The sequence below is a fragment of the Brassica napus genome, chromosome C2 (assembly GCF_020379485.1).
Source record: "Brassica napus cultivar Da-Ae chromosome C2, Da-Ae, whole genome shotgun sequence".
In the NCBI taxonomy this organism is placed as follows: domain Eukaryota; kingdom Viridiplantae; phylum Streptophyta; class Magnoliopsida; order Brassicales; family Brassicaceae; genus Brassica; species Brassica napus.
The window spans coordinates 34,438,099-34,457,725 of NC_063445.1; the positions used below are offsets into that span (position 1 = coordinate 34,438,099).

The 19,627-nt window shown below is 43.9% G+C and overlaps 1 protein-coding gene and 1 non-coding gene across 2 annotated transcripts; both read right to left on the reverse strand.

Annotated features, from left to right (window-relative positions):
* Nucleotides 1-10,758: 10,758 nt before the first annotated feature.
* LOC106448815 lies at nt 10,759-12,203 on the reverse strand. The gene is made up of 2 exons (XM_013890646.1): nt 11,688-12,203; nt 10,759-11,568 (listed from the first exon to the last, which is right to left on the reverse strand). Exons 1-2 carry the CDS (start codon nt 12,201-12,203, stop codon nt 10,759-10,761), a joined length of 1,326 nt encoding a protein of 441 aa, XP_013746100.1.
* Nucleotides 12,204-14,147: 1,944 nt separating this feature from the next.
* On the reverse strand, nt 14,148-14,254 carry LOC125582622. Its single transcript, XR_007320079.1, has one exon. It is a non-coding gene; the product is annotated as a small nucleolar RNA R71 (small nucleolar RNA).
* Between the last annotated feature and the right edge of the window lie 5,373 nt (nt 14,255-19,627).

Genomic DNA, 19,627 nt, shown 5'->3' on the forward strand with positions numbered 1-19,627 from the left:
AATTGTAAATGGATTTATATATGGAATGATGAATAAAAGTTAATTAAACTTTAGTTATAATTTATTTACTCTTTTGTTTAGGTTATTTATGCTTTTATACAAAATAACTGTATAAGTTTTCAATTGATTTAAACTTTGTTTTTGCTTTAAAATCATTGAATTCCAACTAAAAGAGATTGTTTTATACGCTTTTAACTTCTTCCATTTAGGGTTAGGGTATGAGTTCCAAACAATACTTAAAACATGAATATATGATTGTAAATAAAGTGATAATTGATCTTCTTTTGGAACTTATAAATAATTGATCTTCATTAACTAAATATTCACAACACATCAGTTTCTTGGGTCAAAACAATCATTTGAGTGATGTGACGTATTACTTTGTTTCCTCATAAATTCCATCACTCTCTCTTTCAATCCACGGTTCTTGCTTTGACTCTCTTATTTGAGCCACTTCATTTTTGTTACATGCATGTTCATGTAGATTCTAATGGCACCACCGCTGCAATTCTATAGAGTATAGTCGTGAGTAGCTTCTAGTTCCACAACTTAGGATCATAAGCGACTAAAATCAGTAAACCAAAACTAAGCACATAGCCACAGTCAGGTCATATTCAATTTCCTTATGTTATCCTTGCATGACGCAAGAGAATCTCCCCAGTATTCAGCTCTGCTCCTCTAGATTTTGTTGATAATTAACTCGTATCTTTGAGCCTTTTTTCTTTTCCTCTCAAGATAACTCGGCCAGCCAATGGCTCTGTCTCTGCTTTCTCTGGAGCTTCTCTCTGCTACCAATGTTATCTCTCTGTCACCATTCCTGCGTATCCACTTCCAGCTAGTCCCAGTCTTTTTACCGGCTTAGAAGATGGATACACTGGCCTCTACAAAACGGTTCACATGAACATAGAAATACATGAGAAGGGACAGCCTTGTTTTTGATTGTTTAATGTAATAAGAGTATGAACAAAGCAGACAAACCGAAAAAATTGTACGCATGACCACAAAGGGTATGTGCATATGTGAATCTTTAATTCAGTTGGATAGCTATCTGAAACATCTTAAGAGCAGCTTCGTGATCTTAACACAACTGTAGCAATTCCCAACCGCACACCTGCTTTTCAATTAAAAAAAAAGAAGCTATTAGTTGAAGAAAATATAAAAAGAACCAATACGAGAAACCTCTGGTGAGTAAATAATTCAACATCATGAATAGTCGAGGCAATTGCCCAAAGTATCAGCAACATTAAAATTCTAAAAAGCAGTGAATTCCTGTGAAGCAATTCAAACCCAATTAAAGTAGAGCACATGAATTTCCTTTTTTACATTAGAAGAAAAACAGTGAGCGACACACAGAGGATATGGTCATCTAGCAGAAGAAGAGGTTTAAGAGGTAATAAATCCAAACGCATCCAATAACGTCAACGTAATTGTAAAATACAAACCCATAAATCATCGTTCAGTAGACTAACAAAGGGTATGAGGAAAGAAAGAGAGAATATCATACACTGGTTATTCTGTTCTTCATTCTCTCGGGAGAAAGGGTCACTCCCCAAAAGCAGTATAGATGATGATGCCATCAAGTTGGGTAGATGGAAAACCCAATCTATGAAGCCTCTCATCCTACCTGCACAAAAAAAAAGGTCAACGCTGACGTAGCTACGATCAAATGCAGGAACTACAAAAGGCTAAAGGTTGGTTTACACAGCTGCAAACGATAGCCAAATATCTGTAGAACAGATGACAATGTCATGAATGAATCTTTATGAGCTGAAAAAGAAACCCGGTTCCCCAGATTTTCATGAATCTATGTTCACCAAGTGGGCTCATTGGAACACTGTAACCTAAGAACCGCAATGAGTCATACGAAAAAATGAAACAGAATCCAATGGAAAAGAAGAAGAGAGTCTAATTCATTACCGCACGATACTCAAAATTGTAAAATACGTGGGAGAAAAGAGGTTGAACTGAAGGAACTAAGACAGTCATTACAGCAAAAAGAAGTCCAAGGCAAAAGAAAATCTCTGCAGTTTCAGGTTTAGGAATAAGTTAGTGCTTAAAGCTTGTTTGGTGGTTAAAAGCTGCGGGTGTCAAAGTCTGTACTCAGGCTTATGCGGTTAATCATGATGGTTTCTTGAGATTAAGATTGAAGAGTTAATGAACATTCTAAGAACTATTCCGGGATGCTGGAGATAGGGGTCAACTGAAATAATCTTCTGAGCCAGATAGCCCAACCCCATCTCTTCTTTCAAGTGCTTCAATAAAATGAAACACAAAATCAGTAAAAGTAAAACATTAACATAATAATCTTGCATGTTGATCTAAAATCAAGCTCTGAGTTAACATCATAGGACAAATTTTACTATGAAACTGCATCTGCTACTCTTTAGACTGTAGATGCACCAAGACTCGCCAACTTGCTCTGTCCATTATGTCAAGAACCGGCCGTTGGTGGAGAGGCTGCTCATTGATGAGCTTCATGTGCCCAATTACGTCAGCCACAATCATTGAAGAAATTAGTCCTCGAGGGGAGCCTTAGCAAAGGTACAAAATTTAAGTAAATAATTATAGGAGGTGACAAAAAATAAATCATACTGTAGAGTCACCTCTTAGGCGCCTCAAAATCTTTTAATGAATGGAAACTGAATCTATCTGAGTCAATCACCACCTGGTTGTCTTGAAGCGGAATTGTGTGTGAAACTAATGGAGAGACTGTGACCGCAAACAAATGGTACAACAACACCCTTTGGTAAATGAAAGAAGTTAGTCACTGGATTTGAAAACTCAGACGGAACATAATCGGAGGAAGACAATGATTTCATACATGTTCATTGGTCATAAGCAGTTCAACACTAATAAGCATACCCCCTCTGGATGTGTTTCGTGCTTCCCAGAAGTGTACTAACCGAAAACAGATCCGCCTCTCCCAAACCAAGAGTGAAGTCGTTGAAGATCAGAGTTGTGGGTTCCTTGCCATTAGATTTCGCCATTTTGATAGCGCCATTGGTTCCTTCGACTATTAGGGTCTGGTGACTTTTGTGAAGGTGAAAAGCCAAAGCGTGGAGACATATATATTGTGTGGAGGCGGATAATTGAAACAGTAGATAGCGTGAGAACGTTTCAGAGGAATTTTGGAGGTTGAGATAACGGAAGGGATTTTCAGAGGAGGAGGAGGAGGAGGAAGATGAAGTGGATGAGTCTGTGTGGGTTACGATCTGCTTGTCAAATAATTTGGGTCTATTCACAGGCCATCTGAAAGCATAATTAAAAAAAATGGCAAATGGGCTAAATGTGAAGCGAATAAAGCCTTAGAATTGATCAACGATTAATCTAGGTGATATGAGGGTTAGATGAAGCTGACATGTCACTCTTTAATTGGTTGGAATTAAGTAGCCTACGTGGACAGTCTAAGAGGAGCTCATATCCCCCTTTGGTATTGTAAGATTTATTGGAACCAGTACGTCTGAGCATTTTAAATATCGCTTTGGTCTAGTTTTGGTATTTTAGGTATCAGGCTGTTCGGATAAATGATTAAAGGATCCATCCATTTATTACCCGACTTATTTTTGGTAGTTTCGAATACATAGCCACTGGTTGGTTTTAGGTTAGAAGCTCATATAGCTTAACATGATATATAGCCTGATACATGCAGTCCAATCCGATCCATCGATTTGGTCCAGTGTTGGCCCATCGATCATTGCCAACATATTTCGAGATTAATGCTTAAAGAGCGTATTAGACACAAAGTGTCTCACATCAGTAGTTAAAAAAGATCCTAAGCAATATATAAGATTGATTGGTCAATCCACTTATCACCAATTAGTTTTAGGTTGGAAGCCCATCTATCTTAACAACTGGTTAGTTCGGTATGGATAGTAAAACTAGGAACCAAAAAATACCCAAAATTGTGGGTTCTCATTTGATTATGGTAACAATTTAGTTATTTCGGGTAATTTGGATAATTAAGGTTAAATATCTGGTATTTTAGGTAAAATATAAAATAGGATCATTCTGATAAAAATCTTGGATATTTCAGATAAAAATATCAAGATACTTTCATATATTTTCGGTAGTTTGGATATTTTGTAATAATTTAGTTAAAAAAAAATATTTTTGGAAACTTTTAATAGATTATTAAATTATAAATTTATATTTTATTATGTTATATGAATATATAATTAATATTTTTATATATTCAGATATCGGTTTGGTTCTCGGTTCAGTTATTTCAGATATAAAAATATAAAAATTATTTGACTATTTTGGTCGTTTGGATCTTTGGTTTCGATTTTTTTTGTCCAAGCCTACATATCATTGATTTGTGTAGGGCATTCAAATTTGGGAAATTAGGCCAAGTATACACAACAAAAACTACAATTTACTAACTAACCAAAAACTTCCTCTCTTTCCTACTTTCTCTTTCTATCTCTCTCTACCCTCTCATCACAAATCTAAACTTTTTTTTTCTTGGTTATATGGCAAATAAACCCTTCAAATTTTCGGTTACTTTATTATTTGTAATTGTTTTTTAAATGTCGTTGGACTGACCGAACTATATTTCAATTCGTTTTAGGTATTACTTGTGTTGTAATCTGAACCAATTTCTATACAGATTTCAAATTATTGGTTTAAATTAATGAAAAAAGATTCAGCCAACTAAAGTATGGTGCAAGTCAATTTCAGAAAATTGGGTTTCTTTAGTTTATCTGATTGCTATTTGTTGAACTAATTGCTTGCCAAACCAAACCGAACTGAGAATCGGTCGGTTCTTAGCCACAAACCAGATACGAAACCAAAGATAAAAAAGCTCGGTTCAATTGGTTTGGTTTACTTTGGTTGTCGCTAAATGCCCAGTGTTTAAACTGAGACTGTCAATAAACTAGTACAGAGAAGAGACGAGTTCTTGTCGGTGGGTCAAGACAAAGACGTGTTTTATTAGATCAATGAGTCGAAACCGAGTTACAAAAAGGGGAAGAGAACAGAGGAAAAAGTCCGGTGAAGACAAATTCGTCGGACCGTACAAGTCGGCGAGATGTAAGATGTAAAACCCTAATTCTAGCCGAAAGTGAGTGTAGTAATTTGCGGATCCCCTCCTTGTTGCCTTGTCTCCTCCTTTTATAGGTGAATGCTCGTTGACCTAATGTGTCTTGTCTCGATGGGCCTCTTCGAGTAGTTGGGCTGACTCGTCGGGCCGTTGTGTCAGGTCGACGAGCCGATGACGTTTAGTCAATCACCTCATCGACTGAAAGCAGTCTGAGCCGAGCTGAACACCGGCTTTCGAGTCGACGAGCCGATCTTCTGTGTTGTAATCATATGTTTGGGTAATTGTCTTGCGGGCCTTTTGGGAGGGCTAAGCCCATACCCAACAGTAAGTCCCCCCAGTTCGCTGATGAGTAGCGTAGCCGAATCAGCGAATTTGATAGTAGGGTTTGCGAGACAATTATCTATTATTTGTGATTTCGATCGACGATCGACTCCTTGACTATCCAATCGACTCCTCGACTATCCAATCGACTCCTCGACTGCGCAATGGACTTTGTATGCTTCGCTGGTGAGTAGCGTAGCCGACTCAGGGTTCTCGAGAGAATTATTCCAATCGACTCCTCGACTATCCAATCGACTCCTCGACTACCCTGTCGACTCTTCGACTGTGCAGTAGACTTTGTGCGCTCGCGTTCGAGGATCTGACTGATCTGATTCTGATGATGATTTTCTTTTATTTAAACCGGTGGTTTGTTCCGGTTTTGATTTGAACCGATTTCGGTTCCCCTCGAGAAGCTGAAAAGTCGCGACGTTTGGTGAGCTCCACGCGCTTTAATGGGCCGACACTAGGCCCATCTAGGTCTAATGATGACGCCTCGGGGTGCGAGGTGCTCCTCCCCCTATAAATACCCCTCTTCCTTCTTGTTTTCCCTACTCTTCATCCGGCTCAGGTACTTTCTCTCTCTAACTCTTTGCTTCTCTCTCTAACTTTGTAGTCTTAGATCTGAGAATGTCGTCGGTCGGTAAGGGTAAACTTTCTAGGGCACAGAAAGGGAAAGCCGCGGTGGATGCGACCGAATCAAGTCCCGTACGAGTCGTCGAGTCGAATTCCTCGCCCGATTTTGAGACGATTCATCGTAAAGCCATGATGGATACGGAGAATATGGACACGCCCCAGCGAGTCCTCATTGCTGATTCGGCGCGTCAGCTCCGCGAGGAGAGAGAAAACGTAACATTAATTTCAAGAGACGGTCAGGGTGGAGCTGATGTCGGAGAGGCTTCCCTCCCCGATTTCGTTCCGTGTCGTTATCATCCGGGGGGAATCTTCGAGGATCTCCCGGCCTTGGCGGTCGAGCAGATGTGTCCTTCTGTAGTAGAGGGACGGTCGTGGGAGAATATCGAGGAGACTCGTTCGACTCCTAGTAGCGTGAAAGCTTTATTGAGGGAATGCGAAGGAACCGGAGTGACCTTCTTGATCCCAACTAGATCTCAGAGGCCGTGGTCCCCTCCTTTGGGATTTCAGTGCGTCTATGAGTCATACTTTCAGGATGAGACGAAACTTTGGTTTCCAATTCCTCGACTAATCACATCTTACGTGAGACGTCGTGACGCGGCGATAAGTCAATTCTTTAATGGTGCGTTCCGTACCTCAGTGGCATTGATGGTGACTGCGACGGAGATCGACGTTTCGATGAGTGTTCGGACACTCGAGGAGTTGACTTATACAAAGTCCATGGGCGATGGTTTATTCTCGATCCAGATGAGGCCCAACTACAACGTGATCGTCGATCATCCGTGCAGGACGGCGCACTGGCAACGTTTCTACTTTTACGTCAAATCTGATGGTTTTGCCTTCGAGGAGCCGCCCGCCGTTTCCTTTCGATTTTTGTGGAATCATAAACTCGGTAGAACGCTGTTGTCAGCTCATCGACTGGCTCTTTTCCTTGTTGTCTGACGAGTTTTCGTTTATTTGCAGCTGATCATCCGGACACGGCCTCTTATCCGGAAGATTTCGTCTCTGATGCTCGTGAAGTCGTTTCGCGCGTCCAAGTGAGCTGGAAGGATATCACCGTCGAGAGGATTAAACGAGTGCTTGACAGAATCTCGAGGAGTAAGTTTCCTCTTGCGATCACTTGTTTTCTTCCAGCTCATGCCAGTTCCGAGATTTATCTGAACCAGGTTGCTGATCTTTTTCAGGGGATTGGAGGTCTGATCTACTACCTTTGATTACCGGTAACAAGCGGCGTTTTTCGATATTTAGTAGTGCCGAGCAAAAGATCATCAACGCGGCCAGGGAAATGAAAGAGCTTCCAGATTTGAGTGCATTAATCAAGAAAAAACTGAGCGAGGCGAAAAAGGCATCCTCTGCGGCTCCTAGTGAGACAACTCTTAGTGGGACGACTCCTCGCGAAGAGACTTCTCGCGTGAAGACTCCTCGTGGAGCAGTTCCTCCCGCTCCTCTTCCTCTTGTGATTTCCCCCGGACCGTCCGAAGGCCCGGATAACGTCGACTCCTCGAGGGGGGATCTCACATTGATCTCTGAACGAGAGATTGCCGAACCGTCGGTGACTGGTGGTAATAAGAAGAGATCTGCTCCTGACTCCTCTGCATCGACCGCTTCTCAAGCGAGGTCTGAATCTGATGGTCCTCCAAAAAAGAAAAAGAAAAAGGAGAGGAAGAAGAAGAAATCTGTTGAGGGACAGCCGGAGCCTGCTGAAGGCGCCGAGACTTGCGAGACCGTTATCGAGAAAGATCTTCCTCGCGATGCTGCAGCTCGGAGAATCGTTGACTCGGACAACTCCCCGTCCATCTCTCTGAAGAAGAAGAAAACTGCCCGCAGTCATGAGTCGTCTACTCCTGCTGCGTCTGCTTCTGCTGCGAAGATTTCTCCAGCTGCACCTCGGACTCTCGTTGAAGGCGGTTCGGCCTCTGAGGATCGCCGAGTTAAGTTTCATGACCGCGTGGAGTTCAAGTATGTCGGCGAGACTCCTCTTTCCTTCGCCCCGACTGACTGTGCTGAGCTTGTTCGACAAATTAAGGGTGGTCGCAAGGACTTGCCCGCTGTCAAGGACCTTATTTTCAAGGACGCGTACGTCGACGCGGCAAGGACTAAAATTCTGGTAAGAATTACTCCCCTTATTTTGTATTTTTCATGTTCCTGGTTCTGATCTTTTCTTTCGTTTATGTAGAGCGACGGGAGCATGAACTACATCGTTGAGTTATACGACTAAGCCCTTAAGGAGGCCACGTCCAAGTTGAGGCATGCCGACAAGCTCGCTCGAGCAAAGGATGCAGATATTGACCGCAAGACGAAGGAATTTAAAGCGACAATTGATAAGTTCGCGGAGGACCGGGCTCAACTGATCGAGAGGAAGAAGGCTCAGAAGGCTCGTTTCCTGGAGAAATTCGGGGAGTTGAAGGATAAATTTGAGGCTGCGGGTGCAAAGGTACGAGGACTCGAGGAGGAGAAGAAGGCTTGGTTAAGAGAGAAGGCAACTATGGAGGAGAAGATGGTGTCCACCGCGCTTAGGCACTTGAAAGAGGTCAACAGACTGAGGGACTCTCGAGGTTACGAGGTTACTCATGAGCGGTTCCGTGTACAAACGGCCATGATTGCTAAGAGCAATAAGCGTTTTTCCCAAATTCGAGATCTCGAGAAGCGTCGTAGCGAGTTCGAAACAGCCAGATCCTTGCAGAGCCAAGCTTTTGGGACAAAGAAGTGTCTCGAAACGCTTAAGGAGAGCGGGATCGACATTCCGCAGGAGACGATTGACTTGTTCGCCGAACAAGAGAAAGAGTACGAGGTTGCGGCTGGACGCCTAGCTGTCGGAGGGATCCCCAAGGAGCTTCTCTGTCTTTCTCCTCTTCATCTTCGATCTCCTTTTCTGAACGAGAATGTGTGGGCGACGATTGACCCATATGGATCGAATGCGGGCCTGATTGATGCTGGGACCGCTGCTTTCCTTCAAACTCCCAGTAGTTCTCAAGGAGATCATGCGAACGAAGGATCTGTAGAACCGACTGGGAGAGAGCTCGGGGAATTATCTCTTCAAGAAGGTGGGATCGTTGGCGAGGTCGTAAGGCTCGAGGGTACGACCGTTGCATCTGCATTGGATCCGACTACGCTCTCCACCAGCCTCGTCGCGAATGAAGATCCGCTGGTCCCGGTTGTCGAGACGGAGACAGAGCCTGTCAATCTACTTGAACTCTCAGATTCTTCGACTGAAGAAGAGTGTGGCGAACAATTGGAGAAGACCGAATCCGGCTTAGTCGGTGACCCGCAAAATGAAGAGGGAGCGGTTGTCGGAAACGATAGTCTGCCAGTTCTGCCAGCGGATGTAATCGGGGAGGCTTCGGATCAGCTCGCTGCTCAGGTCGTCGAGGGGGGCTCCGACCATGTCGTGGCCTAGTTTAATATGTTGTTGTTGTTTTCCTTAGACTTTTGGTTTTTAGCCCTTGGAGGCTTTTATCGATATAATATCCGGATTTACTTTACTTTTGTGGCTATCCGTCGTTTCAGAATTTCAGTAGGTTTAAACGATTTTGGTTTGGCAATCTGGTCGACGTCTTGAATCAAACCGAAGAGTCGATGACTCAGCTTTATCAAATTTTGACACATCATGCCGTTAGTTCGAGTCCTCGATAACATAAATTTTCGAGTTTCGAAGACAATCGTTTATACTTTCGAGCGACAACGGTTCTCAAATCGATCTTTAAGTAATCCAAAAAAGAATATTAGGTTGGCCAAGTCCGGCTTTAGAGGATTATAAGATGATTGAAAGTTGTCGTCTCGATCGCATGGGTCGGGACCGCGATGCGACCGAAGAATCCCTCGAGCATGTGTCTGATCAGGACATGCCCGTTAGTGGGTGCGAGTGCTAGTACGTTTGTCCGAGAGACAAGGTCGTGCTCGTGCGTAAGCATCGCTTAAAACAATTCGCGCTCCTACTTGTTGGGAGATTGTTTTTGTTATAGCTGGACCCGGTAAAGGGCTTCCTACGTACCTATAGGAGAGGATCAAGCCATTCGTAGTTCGTTTTGGTTAGTGAAAGTGGCATTGGATGCGCATTCACTTGTTTTTTTTTTTTTTTTTGGGAGTGAAAGTGACAAGGGTGTCATTCACTCTTCGAGTGTTCGATCTTCGGACTTGTGCCTAAGAGTAGTATCGTCGTAGGTGCATCGAGTTCCACGCTCTGGGGACGGGTTCGCCGGTCGACGTCTCGAGTCGGTAGACTCCTGGTTTGACGACTTGAGAAATTTTGTACGGCCCTTCCCAGTTAGTTCCGAGCTTGCCTGCATTCAGCTCCTTGGTGTTTTCGAACACTTTGCGTAGTACTATGTCGCCCAGTTCGAGAGGTCGAGACTTGACCTTCTTGTTGTAGTAACCTTCGATCTGATGCTGATAGTTCTGGATGCGGAGTAGTGCTTGGTCGCGGCGTTCTTCTATAGCGTCCAGGGCGTCGAAGAGCATACCGCTGTTGAGCTCGACGTTTTGTGGCATCCTCGATCTTCGCAGGCTGGTTACGTTGACTTCGGCGGGAGCCATGGCTTCGACTCCGTGTGCCATCGAGAAAGGAGTCGACTTTGTTGCTCCTCGAGGAGTTGTTCGATGTGACCAGAGGACACCGTCGAGTTCGTCTGCCCAATATCCTTTTTTGAGATCGAGGCACTTTTTCAAACCGTCTATAATGATTTTGTTGGTCGCCTCGGCATGGCCGTTGCTCTGGGGTATCGCGGACTTGATGTGTTGAGTCGGATTCTCCATCTCTCGCAGAACTCTTAAAATTTGTTAGATATGAATTGGGAGCCGTTGTCAGTCACTATCTCGTAAGGTAAGCCATGGCGACAGATGATGTTCTTCCACACAAATCGTTGAACCTCTTTTTCTGTAATGCTTGCGAAAGCTTCTGCCTCAATCCATTTCGTGAAGTAATCTGTCAAGACCAGGACGAAGCGTTTCTGTCGAGAACTCGGCATCGGGCCGATTATGTCCATCCCCCATCGCATGAAAGGGTATGGAGCTGTCTTCGTTCGCAGCAACTGTGTCGGGGAGTGGATCGTTGAGGCATGTCGCTGGCACTGATCGCATCGCTGGGCGTAAGCTTCGCAGTCTGCATTCATTGTTGACCAGTAGAAACCGAGACTTTTTACTTTTAAAGCAAGTGCTCGACCTCCAGAATGATTTCCTGCGGCGCCTTCGTGCGTTTCAGCCATGACTAAATGCGTCTCTTCGCCATTGATGCACTTCAGAAGTACCTTGGTTGCGGTCCATCGGTGGAGTTCTCCGTCGAGGAAGACATAGTGGGCACTCCGCGTCTTGAGTCGTCGTGCGATCCATTTCTCGGGAGGTAACTTCCCATCGACCAGATAGTCAATAAGTTCTGTTCTCCAGTCGTTGGTGTCGTCTGGCGCCTCTTCGAGGACTTGGTTCGCGGCTGTGGCTTCGGTTATTGGCGCTACGATGGCGGTTTCGATGGGAGTCAGGTCGATGCTTGGTTTATTGATCTTGTGGATAGGGATGGTACGTTTCACCTGATCGCGCAACCTGCTACCTAGGGCAGCAAGAGCGTCAGCGCATACGTTCTCCCCCTGGGGACTTTGGTGAGTTCGAAGAATTCGAAATCTTTGGCAAGTGTTTGAACGGTCTTAAGGTATGCGTCCATTCGTTCGTTGCGGGCGTCGTAGTCACCACTAAACTGACTGGTTACGAGTTGTGAGTCGCAGTATGCGCTGAGGCGTTTCGCCTTGACTGCCTTGGCGAGTCTTAGTCCTGCGATCAATGACTCGTACTCTGCTTCATTGTTTGAAGCGGCGAAGCCGAAGCTGAACGACTGTCTGATCAGTTCTCCTGTCGGGGATTGCAGCTGCACTCCTGCCCCTGATCCTTTGTTTGTCGACGACCCATCGACGTGGAGTATCCAATTTTGACTCGGGAGAATTAGATCTTGCTCGAGCTCTGGTGCTAGCTCGATGAGAAAGTCTGCGAGGACTTGAGATTTCGCAGCTGTTCGATTTTTGAAGACAATGTCATGCTCACTGAGTTCGATAGCCCACTTCGATAACCGTCCGGATTGGTTTGTATTCTGCATTTTCGTTCGCAATGGTTGATTTGTCAATACTTCGATTGTGTGCGACTGGAAGTAGGGGCGCAGTTTTCTCGCCGACGTTACAACGGCGAGAGCCATCTTCTCAAGGGTGGGGTACCGAGTTTCTGGATCAGTCATGCGTTTGCTCGTGTAGAAGATAGGCTTCTGTTCTCCTCGATCCTCTCGGATGAGGACGCTGCTGACCGCGGTTGTTTATACGGCGATATAGAGTGAGAGTGTATCGCCGGTTTCGGGTTTGGATAATACGGGAGGAGTCGTAAGATACTCCTTGAGTTGTTTGAACGCCTCTTCGCACTTCTCGTCCCAGATGAAGCGTTTGTTTCCTCGCAACAACTCGTAGAAAGGAAGGCATTTGTCTGTGGATCTTGAAATGAAACGGTTCAAGGCTGCGATCCTTCCTGTAAGTCGCTGGACTTCTCTGCTGGTTTTTGGGCTGGGAAGATCAAGTATGGCGGAGATCTGTTTAGGGTTTTCCTCGATTCCTCGCTGGGTGACGATGTATCCTAAAAACTCTCCTGAGGTAACGCCAAAAGTACACTTGGCTGGGTTGAGTTTCATCCCATATTCGTTCAACGTCTTGAAACATTCTTTGAGATGATCTAGATGGTCCGTTGCGCGGAGTGATTTTACCAGCATGTCGTCGATATAGACTTCCATCGTGCTCCCTAATTTGTCGGCGAACATTCGATTGACAAGTCTTTGATAAGTCGCACCCACGTTCTTGAGACCGAACGGCATTACTTTATAACAGTATGTCCCTTTATCAGTGATGAACGCCGTCTTCTCTTGATCGTCCGGATGTATCATGATCTGATTGTAACCAGAAAATGCGTCCATGAAGGTCAGGAGTTCATTCCCGGCAGTCGACTCGACGAGTCTGTCGATATGCGGGAGGGGGTAACTGTCTTTTGGGCATGCTTTGTTTAAATCGGTAAAATCGACGCAAACGCGCCACTTCCCGTTCTTCTTCTTTACGACGACTGGGTTAGCTAACCACTCGGGGTACCGCACCTCGGTGATTGAGCCAGCTGCGAGGAGTCGCTCAACTTCTTTGTTGACAGCTTTGCTTCGGTCGTGACCTAGCTTTCGTCTCTTCTGGCGAATCGGTTTGATGGTGGGATCGACATTCAACCCGTGGGATGTGATGGCGGGGTTTATTCCTTTCATATCCGACGTCGCCCAAGCAAACGTTGAAGCGTTCTCCTTGAGAAAGTTGATGATTGCGCGTTGCATCTCTTCGTCGAGGAAGGCTCCGACTCGGACTACTTTGCTCTTATCAGAGTCGTCGATGGTGACTTCTAAAATCTCGTCTTTCTGTGGTTGGATTTTCTTTGCTATCGCGTTGATGCGAGGAGTTGATTGTTGCATTTTCACCGTTGCGATGAGTAGTTCGCGAGCGGCCTGCTGGTCTCCGCGAAGCGTCTGCACCTCACCGTTTAGTCCTGGAAACTTCACGCACTGATGATATGTCGAAGACACTGCCTTAACGGAATGTAACCAGGGGGTTCTGAGGATTGCGTTGTAAGGAGCTTTCGTTCGGATGACTGAGAACTTGACCGTGCGTATCACTCCGCATGCATAGACGGGGAGTTTGATCGTACCAATCATTGTCTCAGAGGCACCGTTGAATCCTGTAAGGGAGCGAGATGATGGCTTCATGTCGCGCAAGTCGACTCCCATCTTATCGAGCGTATCTCGAAAGATTAAGTCGACTGAACTGCCTGTGTCAATCAACACTTTAGACTGGGAATCCAAGCACCGGCTGTGGCAGCCAACAACTTTGAGGTCAAGTCAGGACTCCTCAACGTGATCGAGAACAACAAGTATCATGGCATGGCTCTAGAGGACCCATTTGATCACTTGGAGAAGTTCGACAGCTACTGTGGGTTGTCAAAAACCAATGGTGTGTCCGAAGATGTCTTAAAGCTCAAGCTATTCCCTTTCTCTTTGGGGGATAAGGCACGTCAGTGGGAAAAGTCTCTACCCAACGACTCTATCACCACTTGGGATGACTGCAAGAAAGCATTCTTGGAGAATTTTTTCTCTACTTCAAGAACTGCTAAGCTGAGAAATGAGATTTTCAGCTTTCAACAGAAGAACTTGGAAGGCTTCAGTGAAGCCTGGGAGAGATTCAAGGGCTACCAAGCTCAATGCCCACACCATGGTTTCTCTAAGGAGAGCTTGCTGAGCACATTCTACTGTGGTGCTCTTCCTAAGTACAGGGCCAGACTGGATACAGCTAGCAATGAGTTCTTCTTGGGGAGAACTGAGGAAGATTCAGAGGAGCTGGTTGACAACATGGTAAAGAGTGATGCAGTCTACAGTGGAGACCACGACAGAGGCAGTCGAACAGATGATAAGCAGACGAGGAAGGAGTTGAAAGCTCTACAGGATAAGATAGACAACCTCCTGGCTGATAAAGCCACCCAAGAGCAGCTGCACTTTGTTGGTAACCCAAGCCAAGAGACACCACCAGTTGTCCATGAGGTTGAGGGTTTGGAAGGTCAGGAAGAGCTATGTTTCATCAACAACAATGGTAGCTGGTACAAAAAAGAGTCCAACTTTTTGTACAACAACTACCAACATAAATCCTATCCCAACAACCAACAGAGTGGTTATCCGTCCCGAAACAACCAGCAAGGCAGCTATCAGCCTCAGCAAAACCCCTCGTCTGGTTCCTCTGCTCCTCAAGAGAGCAGCACTGATACCTTACTCAAACAAATCTTGGAGTCTCAAACTAGAAGTGAGAAGCATGTTGGTTATGAGCTGAAGAACCTTCATTCCAAGATTGATGGGAGCTACAATGAGCTCAACAACAAGTTCTCACATCTTGCTTCTACAGTCAAGAATTTAGAGAATCAGTTTGCTTCCATGAACACTCACCAGAATCGCCAGCAAGGATCTCTACCTGGAAAATCTGACCAAAACCCCAAGGAGGCCAAAACTATCACTCTTAGGAGTGGTAAGCAGTTACCTCCTACAACCCTCACCAGGGATGCTGAGAAACTAGGTGAGGAGGTTGCCATCAACATAGATGATGAAGTGGTGATTGTTGATGAGAAAATCAATGATGAAATCTTGGAGAAGATTGTGGAAGCAAAAGGTAAAGGAAAGGTTGGGGAAGAGAAGAAAACAGTGAAAGATGGTGAAGTTGTTGCTCCATCAAGTGAGAATTCTTTTGTTCTCCTCCCTATGAACCCAAACTACCATTCCCTGGTAGATTCAAGAGGCAGCTGCTAGAGAAGTACAAGGCTCTGTTTGAGAAGCAAATGAGTGAAGCTCAGGTTGCAATGCCCATCATCGATGTTTTCATGTTGATTCCTCAATACAACAAGTTCCTGAAAGATGTTGTAGCTGCAAAGAAGAAGGAAATGGAAGGCATGATGATTCTTACCCATGAGTGCAGTGCCATCATCCAGAGGCTTGATGTTCCAGAGAAGTTAGAAGATCCAGGATGCTTCACACTACCTTGTGCTCTTGGACCTATGGTATTTGAGAAATGTCTCTGCAATTTGGGAGCTAGTGTCAGCGTGATGCCTTTGTCAGTTGCAAAGAAGCTTGGATTCACTCAGTACAAGAAGTGTAGACTCTCTCTGGTGTTAGCCGATCGTTCAGTGAAGTACCCTGTGGGCATCTTAGAGGACCTCCCTGTGAAGATTGGAAGGTATGAGATACCTACAGATTTTGTGGTGCTTGTGATGGGTGAGGAGGCTCAAGACCCATTGATTCTTGGAAGGCCATTCTTAGCTACAGCAGGAGCAATTGTTAAGGTGAAAGAGGGCACGATTGATCTCCATTTGGATAAAGGGCATGTTCTCCACTTTGACATCAAAGGGAAAATGAGAAAACCAACTGTGTTCGGGCAAGCCTTCTACATTGAAGAGATGGGCACTCCTGCTGATGAGCCCCTTGAAGAGTTACCACCTGAGGACAACGAGGAGGGAGCATCTCCCTCTACTCATTCCCCATAGAAGGTAACCCACTACTTTCCCTTGTATATACCATTTCGTTTTTGCATATTAGTTTTCTCTTTTTGGGTATCTCTCTCTCCTTGACAACACAGAGACTGTGTCATTTAAGTTTGGGGGAGGTACCAAGTATTTGATCATGTTTGCTTTGATGTTGTTTCATTGAGTCATGCATTGCATACCTATTTGCATATAAAAAAAAATCATTTTAGTTTGCATCATTTGCATTTCTAGGGGAGTCTAGAGCATATAGGTTGCATTCACTTGCATTGGGAGCAATGATTTTAAATGGGGCTTTTTGCAAAAGTGACTCAAAACTTGGAGTCAAACAGAAAACTAACCTTTTCTTTTGACTCCTTTTTTTTTTGAGATTTTAACCCCACACCTGCATTTTATCTACGAAAATGCCATTAACATTTTTTTTTTTTTTTTCAAAATGGCTTCTTTACTGTCTCAACCTCATCTTCTTCAAGTATTTACAATATTGCCACTGCAATGAATAGTGGCAACAACCTTGTACGAACTGTTTGGAGCTTTTATTGCCCTTTAATGCACGTAAATCTCTTTACACTCTCTCTGTTTCAATTGTTATGAACTAAAAACAACATTTCTTTCACTTTCTCTCTATATTCATCCAAAAAACTCAAGCTTTTGATTCAAAATATGGGCTATGGTTGACAGAGCCATATTTCTTTCGTTTTGACTTACGGTTGCTTTCGTTTGAGGTTCTGGGTGGTTGGAGAAGACCCTGTGTGCAAACGAAGTCATCTCACCTAGTTTAAGGTACGAATTTGAATTTTTTTTCAAGATCTGTTCGCGTAGAAGACTTACTAGTAAGTCATCTGTATGTAGAAGACTTACTGATGAGTCTTCTGGTCAAACGGACGACTTAAATTAAGTCGTCCAGCTTTGTTTGTTAAAAAAAACACTCCAGACGACTTATATATACGTCGTCTACGAGAAACGGGCTAGTTTTGCATTTGACCGAATCGTGTCAGATCTTTGACTATTTCTGGACGACTTATAATTCAGTCGTCTCTGGGAAAGTTAAAATTTCAATATTTTATGAAAACTTGACGACTTACGTGTAAGTCGTCCTAGGTTAGTTTTGTAATTGAAAAATAAAACTTCATAATTTAACTTTAACCAGACGACTTAATATAAAGTCGTCCCTCCAGAAGACTTAATTTAAAGTCGTCCGGGGAAAGCAAAGTCGTCCAGAATTTTTCCCAATTTTCTGGTCAAACCTTGCTTATCCCGGACGACCTTAAATTAAGTCGTTTAGCTGGACGACTTTCATCTAAGTCGTCTGGAGAAAGTTAAATTTCAAGTTTTATTTTTCAATTACAAAACTAACCTAGGACGACTTACACGTAAGTCGTCAAGTTTTCATAAAATATTGAAATTTTAACTTTCCCAGAGACGACTGAATTATAAGTCGTCCAGAAATAGTCAAAGATCTGACACGATTCGGTCAAATGCAAAACTAGCCCGTTTCTCGTAGACGACTTATATATAAGTCGTCTGAAGTTTTTTTTTAACAAACAAAGCCGGACGACTTAGAATTAAGTCGTCCCTTTTAATTTTCAATTGCAAAAGTGACCTCTTTAGACGACTTACCTTTAAGTCTTCTGGACGACTTAATGCTAAGTCGTCTGCGGCAATGTTTATTGAACTTCTTCATTTTCTCTATGTTTACTAATGTGTTTTATTTTGAATATTTGCAGATGATTTTTCAGTTACATGCAGTGTATGGAGAATGGTTGTTGAGAGATTTCCGTTGGGATTTTGTGGTTGATGATCTCAAAGGAGCAAGATTGTTTTTATTGAATGAAGATTCAACACATGCTGAACTTGTTGCAATGGCTCAAGAAGATTATAACCTGGACATGAGAACAGTGAGTGTGGAGATTAGCTACTCATTACCAGCAGAAATGATGATGGCTCCAGGCAGTCTTCCCATTCATGTTACAAGTGATAGACAAGTTCGAAACTTGCTGGAGATACTCAAAACCCATAGAGTATGTCTTTGTGTATCAAGCCGCAGCAAGGTCGAAACGGTTTCAGAGAAAAGGGATATTGATGAAGCTGGTGAATGGGAAAAAGATGTTGGTGATAATGATGAAGCTGGTGAATGGGAAGAAGATGTTGGTGATGATGATGAAGCTGGTGAATGGGAAGAAGATGTTGGTGATGATGATGAAGCTGATGAATGTTTTGAAGATGTTGGTGATAATGAGGAGGAGGAAAATGGGGAGGAGGATGCTGATAATTCTATTGTTGGTGAAACGGATCAGAATGGTGGGGATTACAGTCTTTATGGAAAGGTTCCAGATGAGGACGAGGAAGATGATGATAATATTTGTTTTGAAGAAATCCAAAAGACATATGCTAAGACAAATGCTATTGAAGGAGGAAAATCGAATGGTACCAGTATCTATGTCAACCAGAGTTTTGTTAGCAAGGGTGCACTGCTTTCAGAGCTGCGGTTGGCAGCAGTGAGGGGTAAGTTTTCTTTCAGATTATACAAATCAACGAAAACTCTCGTTGTGGCAACATGTCCGGTTAGCTATTGTGGATGGAAGGTCAGAGCGAGTGTCAAACATGGGACAAACACGTTTTGGGTAACAAAGTATGTGGAAAAACATTTATGCTCAGCGGGAGACCGAATCGCTCAGCGGAGACACTGTACTCCGAAGTATGTAGGTAGTCTTTTCATTGATCGTGTTGGAATCATTGATGGGATAACTCCGCAGCATATCACTGATGCAATGAGGAACATGTTTGGCATGGCGCTTGATTACACCACTTCATACAGAGCACTGTTATATGCACAAAGATTGGTGAGAGGATCAGCAGAAGAAGGGTATTCGCGTCTGGCATCATATCTCGAGCAAATCTCCATTGCAAATCCTGATTCTATCACGGCGATAGAACTTGATTCTATGAAAAGATTTAAGTATCTATTTCTCTCTTTTGGAGCTTCTATCAAAGGTTTTAAGTATCAGAGAAGGGTCATTGTGGTGGATGGAACTCACCTAAGTGGAAAGTATGGAGGAACTATGTTAGTTGCAGCCGCACAAGATGGCAATTTTCAGATATTCCCATTGGCTTTTGGGATCGTGGATGAGGAAGATATACCTTCTTGGGAATGGTTTTTCACAAAATTGGCTAGTTGTATATCTCATGACAAGCCTCTGGTGATAGTCTCCGACCGGCACAAGGCCATTAAAAGTGCGTGTGATAAGGTGTTTCCTTGGGCAACCCGAGGAATATGTTATTATCACCTTCAAGATAACATTGTCAAAAAGTTTAAAGGGAAACATCTCATGTACTTGGTGAAAGGGGCTGCTTATGCTCACACGGTTTACGATTTTGACCGGTACATGGCTGAGATACGGAGTGCAAACCCGGAACTTGCAACGTATTTGGAGAAAGCCGACGTCAGGCTATGGTCAAGGGTTTATTGTAAGGGGAACAGGTTCAACATAAAAACAAGCAACATTGCTGAATCTATTAATTCCGCACTGAAGCGAGCAAGAGGATTTCCGATTACGTTCCTGCTGGAGTTCA